This window comes from Eleginops maclovinus, chromosome 20, assembly GCF_036324505.1.
Source record: "Eleginops maclovinus isolate JMC-PN-2008 ecotype Puerto Natales chromosome 20, JC_Emac_rtc_rv5, whole genome shotgun sequence".
In the NCBI taxonomy this organism is placed as follows: Eukaryota; Metazoa; Chordata; class Actinopteri; order Perciformes; family Eleginopidae; genus Eleginops; species Eleginops maclovinus.
Window position 1 is genome coordinate 15933384 of NC_086368.1, and position 18788 is coordinate 15952171.

Below are 18788 nucleotides of genomic sequence, written 5' to 3' on the forward strand. Positions count from 1 at the left end.
CCTATTCCACCTGTGTGTGTGTGTGTGTGTGTGTGTGTGTGTGTGTGTGTGTGTGTGTGTGTGTGTGTGTGTGTGTGTGTGTGTGTGTGTGTGTGTGTGTGCGTGTGTGTGTGTGTGTGTGTGTGTGTGTGTGTGTGTGTGTGTGTGTGTGTGTGTGTGTGTGTGTGTGTGTGTGTGTGTGTGCAGGTGTGTGTGTGCAGGTGTGCGTGCGTGCATGCGTACTTACAATATCATTATTTGTGAAAAATGCTTGATATATTTTGTGAATAGGTCAAGTAAAATGTTGGTGAAATCATTTTTAATAATACGCTCTGGATTCTTGATCGATAACTCAAACTCAAGATAAAGATTTCAGATAATGTTTTTGAGGATTAAATGATTAAAAGAATAGCTGCCTCGGACCACAGCTATAAATTACTGTTTTTTTATTGCTTGAGTCATGCAAACAGATCAAAAAGCTTATCTACCTGAGAACATCTCAAGTTTCTGTTCTGAGCAAATAATGTAACACCCCTACAAAGGTGCACCAACTTGATCAGCTATTCATTCCCATTTGAACACTCCATAGTCCTATTTTAGTCACAAAAGATGGCCTGACAGAGTATGGATCCTACACTGAATCAGAAATCAGAGGAGGAGAAGCTGCAACACCAATAATAAGCTCCTAACAAAGCTCTCCTGACACACTCCCTGGTGGTCTCACACCAATTTACACCTTTACACATCATTTGACGCGGATAACTCTCAACGTGTGTTACGTATACGATGACAGCAAATTACACTGACTCTTGTGCAAGGATGGGCAGTGATAGATTACGAGATACTCAAATTGATGTGGCTGCATCCATTTTCTTTTTAAAACTCAATGTTTGATTTCGAGAAAATCCCAAAAATGTATTTTGCACTGTTAGATAATACAAGAATTATAATTATGATTGTGTTTTTTGTTATTACAAAAGTATTTCCGAAAATATTAGAAAGTTAAAATAATAAACGATCTCATATGAGTGTTGGCAGCTGCAAACATGTTTGACTACCATTTTATCATTAATGAAAATAATCTGTGTCATTCTGTTTTTCTTTGTTTGCTGGTGTAAAATGAAGACACTCTTTTGTGTTGTTCCCTGAGCAAGATTAAAGTCAATCAACACAAACAATTTGACGTTATGACACCCAGGGAAACATTTCAGTTATCACCATTCCTTGTTCAGCTGTTAAACTCATCACAAACATAAATACTAGGGAACATCCCACTTTACAAGCACAAATCTAAAATGATACAAGCAACTGTAGCATGAAAATACGCCCACCCACTGTTAAGCACTTCATCAAACCCTCAGAACCACCAGAAGAATTGAAAACTCCAAATAAAGCACATTATGAGACTAAAATACATCCCTGATGCTTCAAACTCCAGCTGTCACAGAGAGCCTGGAAGACAAACACAGAGCTGCAGTTAACGCTGATGACAACCTGCTGCTGCCGACAGCATGTGAAACCACCAGACAATGCTGCTTTGATTAATGAATGGTGACCCATGAAGGACATCGACAGCTAAAATGCTGCAGTGTCAGATACTAACAGGAAAATAGATCATCTCAATTAAAAGTATTTCTTTTCGCATTAAGCACCACATTTTGAAACTTCGTAATGGTATAAAATATTGATTATTGCAGATCTAACTGTAACTGAAAAGTAATGTTTGGACATAACCCAATTTCCACCAGGTCTTTAATGACTTAAATCGGATTTATTTTAACCATCTGACTGCATAGGTTTTTTTTCACAGATAAGTAAGATTTTTCTTCATTGAATTCATTAATTGACAAGATGCAATCGAAGTAAGGGGAAACGCATTTAAATACTGATTAAAAATGTGACAGGTATAACTGGTTTCAATCAACGTCATCTTTGTATTACTTAGTATTGGAACAGAATTTACAGTTTTTTTTCTCAAGTCGTATACATGTCCATTAAATCATGAATTCTCAAAAGGGTTACACAAGTTTTAGTCCTTTTTAGTTATTTTAACAGCTTATCTTTCAGTTTAGATATATTTCACTACACACCTTCTTTATTTTAAGTACTCCTTAGGTAATCAACTCTCTTCCATCAAAGTGAAAAAAGTAGGTACATCAATTCTGGTGAAAAAATGGCACCCCTCCCTAGCTTCCCTGTTTACTCCCACTGCCATCTGGCAAAAGAAACAGAAATATCTGCAGTCGTCCCTCCAGACTACAGAGCAGCTTCTCTCTCTTATCCTCCAGAATCACCACAGAGAAAAACAACTGTGTGTGTTTGCGGATAGCTGTTGTCACTGCTTTAGCTCTAACTGTAAAACATGTGAACGAGAAACGTAACACTTTTTCATGTTGGTGAGATCAACATGCAAGTTGAGTTTGAAGGTGGTTGTGGTTTGAGCAAGGGAAGCGGGGAACATTGAATTGTTGTGTAACCCTGTGTTGTGAAATGAACAAGGAATAATTGATGAGGTGATCCATGAAGACAAAATTGTGGTCCCACGCAAACACATGCACACACACACACACACACACACACACACACACACACACACACACACACACACACACACACACAGACCAACATTTTTATCCCTATACACGTGCTGCTTCATGAAAAAAAAATTGGTAGCTTGTCTAATTACCTACCTTACCAAATATCACCTAATCTGCATACATATCTATAAGATATGTTCTAACAGCTAAGAGAAATTACATATTTAATACAAATCTGGTGCTGGTAAAACACACAAGACCCCTGAGAGCAATGAACATGCATGTCCAGCATACAGACACTGGGGTTAATTGATCTTTGTCTGGTCGGAAACACTTGAGTTGATTGATTGATTGATTGGTTCCAGGTCACAACAGGACCAACATGCTGCTGATGTCACATCCCATTTATTTCCTGCGATTGCTTTATGTAGAGAGTCTACAGTAGGGTGATTTCCAGCTCAGTGAGTAAATCAAAAACCGAATCAGTTTGTTTTTATATGTGCCTGCAGCTTCAGCACCGTCCGAAGGTGAGATCTGGTGTGTGACCATAATATTGACCTTACCTGTGTTTTTAATGGTTGAACCAGAGATATTCTAATGACTCTTCCAAAAATCAATGAGGAAATGTGTTTGTGGTGTGTGTGTGTGTGTGTGTGTGTGTGTGTGTGTGTGTGTGTGTGTGTGTGTGTGTGTGTGTGTGTGTGTGTGTGTGTGTGTGTGTGTGTGTGTGTGTGTGTGTGTGTGTGTGTGTGTGTGTGTGTGTGTGTGTGTGTGTGTGTGTGTGTGTGTGTGTGTTCAACTGAAAACATGGTTAGCAGTGGATCAGCTTCAAATGAGTGGCTTCTTTTTATTTGTACTGCATTTCAAATACATGTGAGGTTATGCTACACCTGCAGGCAGCTGATTGCTTCTATTCTGTGGTCGGACTGCTGGAGATTATAATGAAGTATTCAGATTAAAATCAAGAGTCAATACATCATTTAGAGTATTTTGTGAACATGAAAGCACATTAATCACTTGTGAAGCCTGTGGGCTTTAATCAGTGGGGCATTTTGCCTCCTAAAAAATATGTTGCAACATTTAGTATTTTGACATCATCACAGCGTTCATACCATCTTTCTTTAAAAGGATTGTTCAATCGGGATTTTTATGTTTTACCTAATTCCCAACCATATGGTCAAAATTACAGCTCATCAATGTTACAACCATTCTGCGTTTTACAGTTAATTTGAGATTATCCATCTTGTAGGAGGACATGGTTTACAGTCACATAATTACAAAATCAATCTGCAAAGACTTGATTAAGGCAATTCATCCACGACAACGTCAATGATTTATTTTCATTGCATTAAAATACAGCTGTAAGTGCAGCACCAATATCAAATGATGACATAATTAGATGTTAACAGCGAAATGTCTCTACCCCGTAAAGATTTCTCGCCCCTCCTATTATATTATTTGTACAGGAAATGCATTCAGCAGTGCATTCAATTATCTGCATCCTACTTAGCATGTTACCCTGGAAACAGGTAAATGTCTAATTGTCTTTGCCTTTTTACAAATTGCATGTGTGCTGTTCAGTGATTTACCCCCATTGTTTTATTTGAATTGAAACAAATTGGAATAAGTTGTCAGTAATTTAAAAGAAAAAATCAAAGGTCCTCTGGTAGTTTGGAGTGATTTGTTATGAAGTAGATGTGGGATCCATAAACTCTTTAGAGTTAGATTTTGTCTTTATTAACTAGAATTTCAAAACATTTGAGACAGCCAGTTTCATTTAAATTTGGACATGACTTTCATTAACCCTTGTGCACACTTTCTGCAGCTCCAACACACAAACAATCAGTGCAGGGGACATAAGGTTGATGTTGAATAAGTTTCATTGACTGTTTAATGTGGCCATCCATATATTTTAAATCTGATCCAAGCCTCAAGTTTGAACCGGATAATAAATGTATCTATAAATGACTTCACAATATGTCAAAGGTCCTGTAGAAGGTCATGTAGCATGTCATAGTACCCACAACACCATTTCCTGTATCCTTTTTCCAAAAGCTCTGCAACTCTCCACATAAATGAATTATGTGATGTTTATATCAAATTAGAAATATGACTGGCAGGCATTAGCATAGAAAAGCGTATTACACAATTTCAGCTGCTCCATGACTAAATTGTGTTGGAGTCAGAAATCTACCATCATCCGTTACACACCAGTGGGACAATTCCAGTCTGTTTTCAGAGTTACTATCTGGTGAAATGGCCACAGCCTTGCGCAGCCAAAGCTGCATTCGAGTAGTGCCCCTCTGTTTCACGAAGTAGCTGAAAGTTAGTGTTCTCTAGACTGAGACCAAAGAGTTTTATTTATTCCAGTGGACTCATCTTCTCACAGAGATCTGAAAATGGTGATTAGATTTTACTCTGTGCCAGCTCACAGCAGACACACTCAATAAAAAACACCAACAAACTCATTGAGGAGTGAAGTCATTTTAGATTTGACATCTTTTTCCACACAATTTACATCAATGTATGTTTGCATACATAACTGTTGTGGGGAAATTATATCTCTATCTTCTTGCATTGAATTTATTTTTCTTTTTTTGTCCCTCCTCAGTTTCTCACCCACACTGAAAAAACTGAAACGTTGACTTTATAAAATGCATTATGTCAACAAAGTCCATGACTGTTACTGTATAAGGATTGTTGGAAGCAATAATATTAAGTTGAACCTAATATTATTTAAACATAATATTATTGCTTTCAACTAACCTAATACAGTTATGCGAAATCTGTTGACACAATACATTTAATTAAAGTCAACTTTGCAGTTTTTTCAGTGCTCCAAGAAATGTGGTAGTTTGTGTTTAGTACTAATTAGCAAATGTAAGCGTGCATATATTATCACTGAAGATGGTAAATAGTTTACATACTAAATAACAACATTTTTGCATTTTTGTGAAAGTGTTTACATCCTGACATTAGCACTCAGCAACTTGCTTAAAGGTTTTCATGGAGCTCATGATGTCTGAGCAGTTTTCCCACTTTGGACCAGTGCTTACCATATAATTTGCACAAGATACAAGCTACCTTGTATTTCTTACGGTAACATTGATCAACAGGTGGTTTTAATGTGCCAGCAAACAAAGCAAAGTCAGTGAAGAAAAGAACACAACATGGATGTGAACAATGATGGATTTCAAATTATTAAAAAACTTAAGCATACACACAGGTGGTTTAATAAATGATGTAGACATAACTTTTGTCAGAATATCCACAGGGGAAACTTTGAATACAACGTTCAACGAGTACGACTGCGTTCACATTATGATGAATGGACGGCAGAAAGTGCATTGACAAAACAACATCAATTAAATTTGTCTCGAATTCCTTTGAACAATGACTTCATGTGAAGCGTCTTTATTTATTTGCTTTTCATTCATTGCTATATTAATAAGTGCCAAGTCAAATATTGCAGAGCTTTCAAAATAATCGGGTTTTCTAAAAATCTGTCAGCAGTCATTTGTGAGGCAATAAAAACAAATGCTTGTCAAACATTTGTCTTTTACAGAATCCATAAATATCTCTCATAATTACAAGCACAAATGTTGTACCCTTTGGCTCTTTGTCAAAAAAAAACACTCACATAAAAACCCATACACATTCACATGTGCCCAGACTCACAAACACCCACATTATGCTCATATACATGTTTGTCCATGCAAACCTGCCCTTAAATTGCTTCAATGGGAAATTCCAGTTTCCATATTACAGGGAGGTCTGGTGCTGTCGCAGGCCCGGACATGCAGCAGACAGCGGATGAGAACTGAGAGGGAAGGAAGCGAGGCTCCATCCTTATTAATCTGTCCTTTGAGTCAATGCCTCTAATCAATATCTGAAAGTGCTCTGTATATTATTTCTTCCCTGCTTTTACAAGGGAGAGATTTTGGTTCAACGCTTGCCTTGAGGCCTTTCTCTGCCATCAATTATAAAACCAAAAAAAACATGAGCTCAAATTTGAACTCCAACTTTTAGAGAGCATGTTCATAATGAAGGCGGTCAGTCTTAGAAAAAACAGGTTGCGACTTAATTAGTGTACTATGTGTTCAATATAATCGTATCAGTGTGCTGCTTTGATAACAAATTCTGTCAATTTGTGCGGCGCAGAGGCAGGGAGCTGACAGCAGATTAATCTGGACTTCATCAGCTGGACTCCGCAGAGGCATAGCTTATCGACATTGTGTTAATAAAATTGCTTTTTAATAGCATGTCTCCCCTCTTGGTGCACAACCAGGCCGTGGTGTTTCTTACTCTGTGGAGAATGTAGCAATGGGAGTTTGTTAATCATGTATGTCTTCATGCTGCATGCACATGATGAATTTATAACACTGCTTATGTCAGTCTTCTTCATTAAATGAGCATAAATATGAACTCACACTCACAAGCTGGGAGTAAGGTCACTTTGTATGCACAAAACTATAAAAATAAAAAGCAATCAAGTTTCAAGTGGAAGTAAAATTACATGTGAGCGACAGTTATAGGAAGCTGTTACTGCAGAACAGACTTTGAAAAGAAATCTCATGACTGAATATGCTGACTTGGAAAAACTAAATCTGTGTCAAATCTATGCTAAATATTTTTTGAACGACAGTTATCAATCAACTTTGGAAAGCTATACTGTCAGTTAAACTCGATTATCCATATGTGTTTTGGTTTTACAGCAGTTGGTTTCACCACCACCCACACTTTATTTTCCAGCAGTGAGCAGCTGAGCCAAGTTAAAAACATCTCCAAGTCTTCTGGATTCATGAACCTGCAGAACATGTGTCTACCTTAACAGACGTATAAAGAATCGATAGAATCGGAGGATGAAACCCTCTTTATTAGTCACATACATGCACACAGCAGAGCAGTGGGCAGCTATTGTGCAGCACCCAGTGCCTTGCTCAAGGGCACCACAGCAGGGCCTAGGAGGTGAACTGGGACCTGTCCAAGTAGCATTCCACTTTCCATATTTCAAGACTGACTGAGCCAATGCTGGATGTATTATGTCAGCAGTGTTGTCCTCTTACATTTTGTTGTATCTTGCTACTATCTTTCTCCGCATCACCATCCTCAACTCAACTAACACTGTCTGAGACAATGACAAAAACACATTTCCAGTGGAGTAACAGAAGCACAAATGCAGGGCACTCTCATATACCCTAAATACCCTGAACTCAATCAAGGTTAGTGCCTTCAGTGGTTTGTGTATTTCTTGCCCTTTTACTGTTTCCCAAAGTGGGGTCCTGTTTTTGTGGTCAGCAGGAGGGACTTCCAGGGTGTCCCCATAGGAAAAGAAGACTGCATGAGTTGCATTGCTATTCATCCAGCACAAGAAAAAGTCAAGGGAGAACAGATGAGATCATTTGTTTCTTGCCACACAGTGGTAATTCAGGCCTGCTTGTGATGAGATTGTCTTGGCTCCCCTGGAACATTCTGTAACATCTATTTGGTCAGGTGCCTGTCTGTTTGTATGACTAAGTGATGACCTCTGCTTGGACTGAGGAAATCACAATACAAAAGGGAAAACCAATCTGTAAGAAAGCATTTTTCCTCACAAGTCCCATCAAAGACCAAACTCCAGAGTGACAGAGATGTAATGTCCTGGCACAGCATATAGGAGGAGGAGTAATCAGGGCATGACAGAGTGAAACAGTTTGGGTGAGAATCTTATATTTAAGGAAACAACTGCACCGTGCGAACATTGCAGTACCCATGACACACCTGCGTTAACTGAAGAAAAGTTTGGATGTCTCGAGTAGAAGCAGAACTCTGCGGAAGAGGCGAAAGAGGTGCAGACTGGAGTGATACCTGCGATGACAGCCGATGAAGGGAGACCCGTCCTTGTTTATTTCACCTGCCTCTGCTGATTCTGATCTTCTTTTTTTAATGCTGTTCGGAGAGGATGAGGGGCTTTTTACTTCGATGTGTTCTTCTATGGGCGACGTTGCCCCGGAGCAACACGCAAAGTACTGTAGTACCTGCCACAGGTGAGTTGATAACACACGGGGCCGACTTTAAACAGAATAAGAAAAGCAGGGACATGACCGAATTAAACTTTAACAGACCTTTTACACATACAAATAGACAAAATGCGATCTCTTGCGTCTTCGGGTTGGATTTGGGAAATGTGATGTTTCGTAAGTGGAGTCTGTGCTGAAAGTGAAACCTTAAGAAAAAAAGCATTTTGGTTTCTTCTAGAAAGTCACAATGTACACTCTAATACAGTGGATATTTAGCCTTTAGGCTTTAACGTACATGTGTTTGGTGAGTTAAATTGCATCACGAGACAGTCTGGCATAAAGCAAAGGGAGTTAATGATCAACGCTGGCATTTAATATGGAACAAAAGGCTAGGATCCTTTCCGCAGACAGTCTGGTTCAAACAAGTTGACACATGGACAGTGGTGTCTCAGGGTGTTGTTGTTTTTTTTGTGGAGAATTCCTTAACAGTTTTTCATTCTTTTTTATTCGGGACATGTAATGGGTGTGTCTTTTAATATGGTCCAAGTGTATTATCTAATCCATATAATTACCTGTAATCATCAGAATGACTGAGTCACGTAGTTTGGCTACAATATAGTTTATGTGTTTTATTTTTCTTTATGAATCACACATTCACATTACTTCCGCTTTAATACTGTCTTTAAGTCGTTTTTTAAAGTACTTCTTGAAATATAATGCTACTTTAGCTTGTTAATGTAATGTATTTTTACTCCAATACTTTTATCTGAGAACTACAGTCTGTAGTTACTTTGTCAAATTATGATTTAACATAACATACACACGATGCAGTGTTACAGATAAATCTACCCACCAGTATATTAACTGGTTCACATTCATTTTTACTTTACCTAAAATAAAACACTAGTTATGAACCAATGCATCAATATAACTAAAATTATAGGTCAACACTTGAATTTTTCTGCATGTATTTTACTTTTGAAACTTCAGGTACATTTTTCTGATGATTAGTTCTGCACTTTTACTGAAGTAAAACACTGTCTAATTATAAGTTTACGGGACACTTCTCCCACCACTGCAGGTGATGTCAGATTTTTTTTATATGTTTAAACTGGAAAATGCACTGGCTGAAGTTGTTTTTGACTCAATGGAACAAATTATCCGGGAGTATAAACTGAAACAAGCTATGGAAAATGAAAGCTTTTACAGATACTACAGCCAAATTGGACCTCGACCAGTACATCCACCAGTCTGCCTTAAAACGCTTTCAGAGGCAGTCCTGCAATATGTTATTGCACTTCCATAAAGTTGAGAAACTTACAACATTTGAAAAAGAAAGATAAAAGCCCTGAATCCTGCATTTTGCCAATGTTGTGAAGTAGTGAAATTCATGTAATTAAACCAATTTAAGTACATTTCAGTAGCTTGCAGATAATGCATCTGTCAGGCTTCCACTAGCACACGTTTAACATTTAACACACTGTATGGGTACTGCCTGCATGAGCCAAAGGGCGGGCTCGCTTAGTGCTCACACAGCTGCATTGTGGATAACTTCAGAATAACAGCCCATGGAAAAATTACCATGGCCCGGACTATGTACACTAACATAGCATATATATTTATTTGTAAGGTATGCAAACTCATATTTGAACTTCGTTCCCCTATGGTAGCTTTGCTTTTTGTAATGTAAAATAAGTGGTAACTGAGCTATGCTTGCAATACATATATCCTTTATTTAACCAGATAAGTCTCACTGAGGTTAAAATCTATTTTCCAAGAGAGACCTGGCCAAGAAAAGCAACAACAACAGTACAACAAACAATACAGGCAGACGAGTACAACGCAAAACAAAAAAAGAAATGGTAAAAACCAGTCAGTATGGAAATAAAAGATACTGTTAAAAGCATAAAAACTGGCACAATGTTAAGACAACTTCATTTAAGCGATAAAAGAACAACCACAATCACCAAAAGTATTTTGTTCCTTTTCTTTTAAAATGGACTTGAACTCCCCCATAGTTATAAAATCTGACAATTTCAGCTCCTTCTGTACATTACTCCAAGCAGAAGCGGCTGCAAATTTAAAAGCTTTTTTCCCTAATTCAGTTCTTACTTTTGGAAATAACACCTGTATGAAGTCATCGGAGCGTAGGCCATATACATTATATTTTTTACACATGTGCAAAGATAAAAAGGGACCAGCCTAACACTGCATTTCCCATAATTAAACTACGACAGCATCTTCCTGTTTAGAACCTCCCTGTCTGATTAACATCACAAATTTCAAAGTGCATGACCCCAGTTTGTAACAACAGGGTTTCTGTTATAATTTTGCAGGCCCAAACCCTAAAGACATATCTTTGACATCATCAGGGTAAGTGAAAGTCATTAGCTTTGGATAGAGCCAGGACAGATGTTTTAGATGCTAGATCCCCTTGTTTCCAGTCTATGTTAAGCTAAGCTAAATCTTTGTCTCATATTAAATGTGGAGAATTGTGTCGATCTTCCCATCTAACTTCTATAGTAGGGGCTGAAGAGATTAGAATTTTAAAAAGATAATGCCGATCCGTAAACTAAAGTTGAATTCTTCACCTTATCTCAGTAATGATGATAAACTGTATGTTATCCATATTGCATGTGTTTCAAAGAGCAGTATATATTGTATAGTAAGGACAATGTGTGCTTTGTTCTTGATGTTGACTTTGACATAGAGGAAGTTGAGCGACTTACAGGTGGCCACAGTTATTAAAAGAAAATATTTCAACTTATTAGCTCAGTTATAGACACCCCCCAGAAAAAAAGCACACATGGAATTTGTGGCATTTTTTGTTAATTTAGTTTGACTTTCACTTTTTATGCAAGAAAATCTGCAAAAGATTAAAAGGAAGCAAAGCAGCATACATTTTTTGTGTACAATGTTTTGGATCACCAGGATTTTAGAAATGCCTGCATTGATTTTGATCCAACACAGACCGATACGCTACCATCTGTGTGTTTGATGTCGGCACAGGTTGTTTTTACAGTAAACTTCACAGGAACCATTAACATATTTTCCATTCCTCTGTTCAGTGTGGCATATGGTCTTGGCACTGCTTAAAACACATGAAATGACGGATGACATGCTCAAATCTTTCTCACACATAAATACATTTTCACATGTATTTTTTCTCTAAAGAATGAAAAGGTAGAGAATTTCCTCTACATCTTTATCAACAACCCTAATCTAACCATCTCCCCTCTTCTCTCTTTCTCGTTTCTATTTTTCTCTGTCTCATCTCCCCCTTCCAGCTTCTCCATGTGCATAAAAATATGCATGTGAAAAGAGCTTTTCCTCTTTCCACTGTATGTTCTCTTCTGTTGTTCTCGTAATTTGCTTTCCATTAACACATTAGCTGACACGTCCTCGCCTCACTTCCCTTTTCTCCTTAATTTCCTCTGTGCCTGCTTATTTTCCTGTCGCTTTATTTTCTGCTTCCCAACAAATGTTTAATGATTATGAACTACTGCTATAAAATAATGGGTTTTGCAGAGGACCTGTAAATGGAAAAAAAATGTGTGAACGACATAGAAGAATTGAAGCAATAAAACAGATGTGTATAATATATAAGGGACAATGACCCTGTGTTGAATTAATTCTCCTAAATCTCAAACCAGATTTTCAATTCGAATGTTCGTGTATTTATATTACTCGGAATATTTCATGAACTACAAGCAGAAAATTCCCCAAACGTCACATCCAGTGAGCCGGTCTTATTAGGAAACACTCGGTCGTGTCCTGGAGGAACAGATGAATGAGTCACCAAAACTATTTGACAAGTATCTGATTGTGCAGGACGGAGCAGGTAGGTAGAACTGATTCTTGTCAATGAAAATGATTCCACTTAGACGACATTTGACCAGGAAAAGGTGCACAATAGCTTCTGAGAAATGATCAAAGGTGAAGAAGAGGAAATGTGTTCATCCAAGTGGAGAGATCCCAATGTGTGGGATGGCGATTTCACTTTTTTCACTTCACTGCCTTTTCTTGTGGTTTGTTTTTGTTGTGTCAGTGATTTATCTTCAATGTAAATTTCACTCTGGTTTCATGTGATAAATCGTCTGGAGGGACCCATTTCTCTTTATTGCTCTGCTGCTGTTTTCTCCATTTAAAGTATTCTCAGTGCAATATTTTTCTGACATGTTTTGATAACATTAGAGCAGATTGTTTATTACATTCATGAAACAACACCTCATATACCTTCTATTGCATTCCCTTTTATATTAATGCTTCCCCAAGGACTGCAATAGCATCTTTGACATTCATAAGACCAGTCTGGATAACGTAAATCAGTGTCCACTATATTTTATGTCTGAGTTATTAACGGGATCTTTAAAGCTGCTTATGACAATATATTTATGAATTTAGACATACAAAAGATGTCGTTTGTAATGAAAAACTCTAATAATTCTCACCTGACTGCAGTTGTTGTGTCTTTGGGCACCTTTTTTTTGGTTGTCCCTGTTTCAACTTTAATAATAATGATTAACAAAACAGGAACAGTGATACTGCTAAAGTTACAATTACCCCAAATTAAAAGCCAAATTAAAAAGGTAGGTCTTTAATTTACTTATAAAAATTCCAATAGAGGTCTCTGTTCTTAGATCCGAAAGGGAGGCTGTTCCACAATTTGGGGCCATAAAAACTGAAAGAAGCCTCCCCTGTTTTTCTCGTAGTGTACTCTAGGAACTCATAAAAGTAGAACATTGGAGGATCTGAGTGTCCTTGCAGGTTGATAAAATGAGAGACAATCACTTAGGCTTTATTTAAAACCTTGTAAACCATTAAAAGCACTTTAAAATCACTTTGGAAGGACACCGGTAACCAGTGCAATGATGCTAGCACAGGCGGAATGTGGTTTCTTTTTTGTGCTTGTTGAAATCCTGGAAGCAGCATTCTAAACTAATTGTAATTTCTTTAAGGATTTTTTAGGAAGACCAGTAAAAAGTCCAAACGACTAGTAATAAAAGCATGGAGAACCATTTCAGCATCATTTGGTGTTAAAAATGGTCGTATCCTGGCAATGTTCCTTAAGTGGAAAATCAAAGTTTTAACTACCTTGTTAAAATGGCTTAAAGAATTAAGATCGCAGTCTAAAATTACCCTGAGATTTGTAACTTTACTTTTTATGTATTGCGACATGCTTCAAACATAGCTTCTACTCTCTGCCGTTCTGATTTCCCCGGGCGCTGCACAATAGCTGCCCACTGCTCGTACTAGGATGGATTAAATGCAGAGGACCAATTTCACTGTGTGTGCTCTGCTGTGTGCATGTATGTGACAAATAAAGAGGGTTTCATCCTCCGATTCTTCTTCTTTTTTCTAATAGTAACATTTCAGTTTTTTGCTCATTTCTTTTTTTAAAGTTATGATTCATTCATTCATTTACAACATTAAGACAGGTTAAAAGATTATATTCAGGGAGATATATGATTGTGTATCTTCGGCGTAACAATGATATTTCACATTGTAGTGATTTATAATGTTGCCAAGAGGGAGCATGTATAATGATAGTTACTCACCCTCACCTCTCTCACCCAGTGCTGTTTTCAGTCCAGTGTGAAGCTGTACTCCAAACCACCAAACAGCAGACAAATTAAGCGACTAGCTGATGAAAATAAAGAAGCATTTATCAGGCAAGACTGAAAACACCACTCCAAACCACCAAACAGCAGACAAATTACGCAACAAGCTGGTGAAAATAAAGAAGCATTTATCAGGCAATGAGCAAAAAGCAGAGTAATTACTGGAGTCATGTTAATCACATTATGAGAAACTCCAAACCGATGCTCATGCTACTCTGTGTCTTCTGTGTGGTGTACGCAAACTACTCTGTTCAAAATAATCTATCTTTAGGTGAACAAACTAAAGCACTTTATTTGCGTGCAAAAATACACGGATTCTCTGAGTGATTTACTCAAGTAAATTTATCGCACTGAACTGGCATATTACTCTTGAACAACCTTTCTCAGTTCACTAAATAACAAGCTGAACTGAACATGTCAGTGGGTTGGACCTCGTAGTCAAATTTCTGTTTAAGCCTTGCAAGGAAACTGTGAATGTTCAGTGATATGTTTGTACCAGGATAAGCTAATAAATTACTCAGCTCCAGGATAGGACAATAATTGATGTTTGCATGTACAACACAATAACTTTAAGGTGATCATATGTCAATTTTGTGTTGATATCTTGTTATATACTGCCCTCAAGTGGCCAACAAATTCAGAATCAGAAACGGTTTTATTACCAAGTAAGTTTACACATACGAGGAATTTGCTTTGGTGTATTAAGTGCATACAAAGCTCCAGAAAGAAGAATACATAACAAAATTAAATAGAATAAAAACTGTTATAAAAACTATTTTAAGACTACTATAACAAATTAACAACCTTTACACAAAATCAAATTAAGTGAGAAACTGGTACAAACAAATATAATAAAAGATGACAAATACAATATACTGTATTGTTGTTCATGCATGTTCTTCTTTCTTTAAAAAACAAAACATTATACAATGGCATTAATAAAAAAGTTGATAACTATTTCCCCTCTCAATCCAGACCCACAAAATGAAATGACCCCTGTTTTTCCTTTTGTTTTGCACAGCATTAAACTGCTGTGAAGGTGATGTTCTCATTCTCCTGGACTCTTCAGGAAGTGTAACAAACTACGAGTTCTTGCGCCTGTTGCAGTTCTCCACCAGCCTGCTTCGCCCCTTCTCATTGGGTAGTGGGCACGTGAGGGTCGGGCTGCTGCAGGTGGGCACAAACCCTAACCTGGAGTTTGGCCTGGATGTCCACAACAATCAGGAAAGTCTGCATAAAGCTCTGCAGAGTGTCCGCCAGCTGCAGGGAGACACAAACACAGAGGCGGCGCTCAGGGTGGCCCAGGGTCTTCTAAAAAAGACAGACGAGAATGTGCCAAAGGTACTGCTCTGGCTGACTGATGGTGTGCAGCCTGGAGATGTGGACAGTGCGATGGGTGAGCTGAAGGCGCAGGGAGTGTCAGTGTTAGCTGTGTCTACAGTACATGGAAACTACCAGGTGTTACAGCGTGCCGTGACACCTCCACTGGAGTCTCACCTCTACTCTGTGGACATTGATAACATCGACATCATCACAGAGGACATGAGGGAGGCCATTATCAGTATGTGGGTTTTTAAATATGAAATTGAGAAGCAATAGTTCCATGCTTATTTTTTGGACAGAAAATGTGATATTCACTACAGACTTATCCTGTTTCTATATTTGATCTTTTGCTGCCTCTCTTTCTCTTGTCTTATCTGTAGAAATTATTCGTGCAGAACGGCTGCGTGTGGTTGACCTGACTTCTCACAGTGCTGTGCTGCAGTGGCGTCCTGTTCTGAACACAGACAGCGGTTACTATGACATCTCGTACAACTCTCTGCAGAAAACAGGCCCTGAAACTAGACGCACTCTCTCAGGCGACTCCAGCTGGGTCGAGCTGACCAACCTGCAGCCTGACACCACCTACACAGCTGCCCTGCGCCCAGAGTCCAACCAGAGGCTGTACAACACACTCTCTGTTAACTTCACCACACTTCCTGGTGAGAGGATTCAATGATGATTCCGTCTTTAAAAAACATACTAGGTTCACAACTAAACAGTAAAAAGAGGAAGAAAGAAAGTCAATTCAGTTGTTATTGTTTTAACCATTTTGCTGAATATTCCTCAACTAATGGAGTTGTATCAGTTGAAATAGTATTGTACATGCTTGTATCACAACAGTCGAGACATTTAATGTCAAAGAGAATTGAACACTTCTATCTAGACAAAAGATATCCATCGAGAGCCTGTGACATTTAAAGTTAGCTTCATGTTTGATTATTTCACTTGCATCAACGCACTTAGCATCTATGTTCTGTATCAGGCGCTGCACAGCAGTATGTGCCCACTAGGTTTAAACCTTAATTCATTTGAAATACCCTTAATATTCTGCAGCCACTCACCACCTCTCTTGTCTTCTTTTCTCCACCTGTCTCCACTACTCAGATGTTTCAGGCCCGACATTGGTTTCTGTGTCAGACACTGGCTCTCATCAGATACGAGTGAGCTGGGGTCCCCTGCAGCCTGCTCAAGTTCAGAGATATACGGTGGAGTATGGAGCTTTTCCAAGTGGAGAGGTTCACACCGTGACATTACCCGGCCAGCAAAACTCTACTTTACTGACCGGCCTGCAGCCAGGCACTCAGTACCTCGTCACAGTCTGTGCTCTGCAGAGGAATGGAAAAGAAAGAGCAATGTCTGTAAGGGCATGCACTCAAGACGGTATGTCTTTCTGTCTGTGTGTTCTTCAGTTGTTCTTCCTTCAAGATAATTTTGTTATCTTTGCTTAAAAGCATTGTTTACTTCTCTTGCTTAAAAGTTGACCTTTGAGTCCTTTCATTCCTGCATCAGCTTCACTTTCCCTGGTGGTTTAAATATTTTCCTTGCTTTCCTCTATCTTTTTTTCTCCAGCAGCAGCTCTGCCAGCCCTAACCGACCTTCAATTGATCCCAGTGGAGCATCAGGAGCTGCAAGTAGCGTGGCATGCCAACCAAGAAGGTTTAAAAGGCTACTGGCTGAGCTGGGAGAGAGAAAACTCCCACTCCCACACCTCTAAGCCCTCCATCTCCTCGGTCTACCTGCCTGCTTCTTCTAGTTCAACGCGCCTCATGCACCTTGCACCGAGCAGTCGAGTGTGTGTGTCCCCGGTCTACAGCTCAGGCCGAGGGGAAGGGTTATGCTGCACTGAAGAGAGGCACACAGATTGGCAGAACTGAATATTATTATCTGAAATGTTATTCTTAATTCCTGCATAATGTTCATACTTGTCAGGGTTGGTCCCTTAGAGGAAAAATAATTTCCCAATTGCCTGTCTCTCTTCCGTGATAGATTCCACCCAGTGGGGTTAATGATCAAAGTCTGCAGCAATCAGGCAGCTGGAGCAAAAAAGTGGGTGAAATCGAACATTTTGAACACTGGATGGCCTAGATAACTAACGCAAGACTGAATATTATTATGAATATTATCGTACTTAGTTAAAATGTTCACCTTTACATGAATTATAGTGATAGACAATTCTTTATTGCATAGCTACAGACCACTGTCCCACCATGGCTTAGCAAAATCAAAATCTGGCATAATTATACATTTTAATCATCAACGTTGCAGTAATGCTAACACCACAACACCACACATTGGTTTAACATATCAGTTAGTCAAGAATATAAACAGCTGCAAGACTACGCAGGTAGGCAGAAATCATTGTGTAACAGCCATTGTTATTGAAAACATAAATAAAGCTCTGTACACTATAGCTCCCTTAAGAGTGTTACGTGCTCCCTCCTTTTGCTCTCTCTTATTAGTGCGCAGGTGCACCTAATCTGCCCAGGTGTTCCAAACTTCAGCTCATCACCAGTATAAAAGGAAGGCTGGAGAGGAAGGATGATCTCTCTGACTGACGCTGGCCGGCACTCACGCTGTTAGATCCCTTACCTGTAGTTACGGCTTTAGCTCTGCCTCTGTTGTATTTTGACTGTTATGCCTGGAGGATCTGGTAGTCTTGTTTTCATGTTTTTGTTTTCTCATTTTAGGATATTCACCTGCCTTTGGCTAAGGGGAAGGGGAAGGGGAAGGGGAAGGGGGGGGGGGGGAGTGTTCTGGGTTCTGGGTTCTGGGTTCTGGGTTCTACGGCCCATGGCGTGGCTAGCTCAGGCTCCCTCCACCCCTTTTGTTCTTTTTGGCCAGTCCTCCAGACCTCTTATTTAAGATTGTCTGTTTTTTAAAAAATTTTTATAATAACCCATGTTGGTTGTAAACTCCACAAATTGTTGTGTCATAAATATATGTTGCGAGTCACAGCGTGAGCCAAAACTACTGTGGCCGTAACAAAGAGCAATTTATGAGCACATCCATTAGTGCCATTTAGTGCAAATGCTCCTCTTTAGAGTAGACCTTTATCTATGTATTCCTTGCCATCTCCTGTTAGTCCAGCGCCTACCTTTAACAGTGCAGTCATAGACTATTGAAATAGGAAATCATTATTTATTGTTCGAATTATCGGTAGGTTGTGTCAGCCTAATACTTACTGTTGCATAAGTAATGTGTATTGACTTGAAATTATGTGAAAATGTTCTCTTTTCCTTGCAATTATTTAAAGTTCTTTATATGGTAAATGTTTTCCTTTCCAGTATTTTCCTTCTGTCTGTATCAGATCAAATTAACTGGCATTACCT

General features: G+C 38.7%; 1 protein-coding gene across 2 annotated transcripts; it reads left to right on the forward strand.

Annotated features, from left to right (window-relative positions):
* The first annotated feature begins 8107 nt into the window (after positions 1–8107).
* LOC134883360 (von Willebrand factor A domain-containing protein 1-like) lies at positions 8108–17869 on the forward strand. 2 transcript variants are annotated; one of them, XM_063911686.1, is made up of 5 exons: positions 8108–8542; positions 15158–15697; positions 15840–16118; positions 16564–16839; positions 17029–17869. In XM_063911686.1, the coding sequence occupies exons 1-5, from the start codon at positions 8458–8460 to the stop codon at positions 17331–17333; spliced, it is 1485 nt and encodes a 494-aa protein (XP_063767756.1). In that variant the 5' UTR covers positions 8108–8457; the 3' UTR covers positions 17334–17869. The 2 variants fall into 2 exon arrangements, with proteins under 2 accessions (XP_063767756.1, XP_063767757.1); XM_063911687.1 differs by having other exon boundaries at positions 8110–8542; positions 17032–17869.
* Positions 17870–18788: the final 919 nt, after the last annotated feature.

Bases quoted from the DNA above. Each gene is read 5' to 3' on its own strand.
- LOC134883360 (XM_063911686.1), top strand. From the start codon at position 8,458: ATGAGGGGCTTTTTACTTCGATGTGTTCTTCTATGGGCGACGTTGCCC. The intron at 16,119-16,563 runs GTGAGAGGATTC...TCCACTACTCAG, and splicing joins TAACTTCACCACACTTCCTG to ATGTTTCAGGCCCGACATTG. The intron at 16,840-17,028 runs GTATGTCTTTCT...TTTTTTCTCCAG, and splicing joins AAGGGCATGCACTCAAGACG to CAGCAGCTCTGCCAGCCCTA.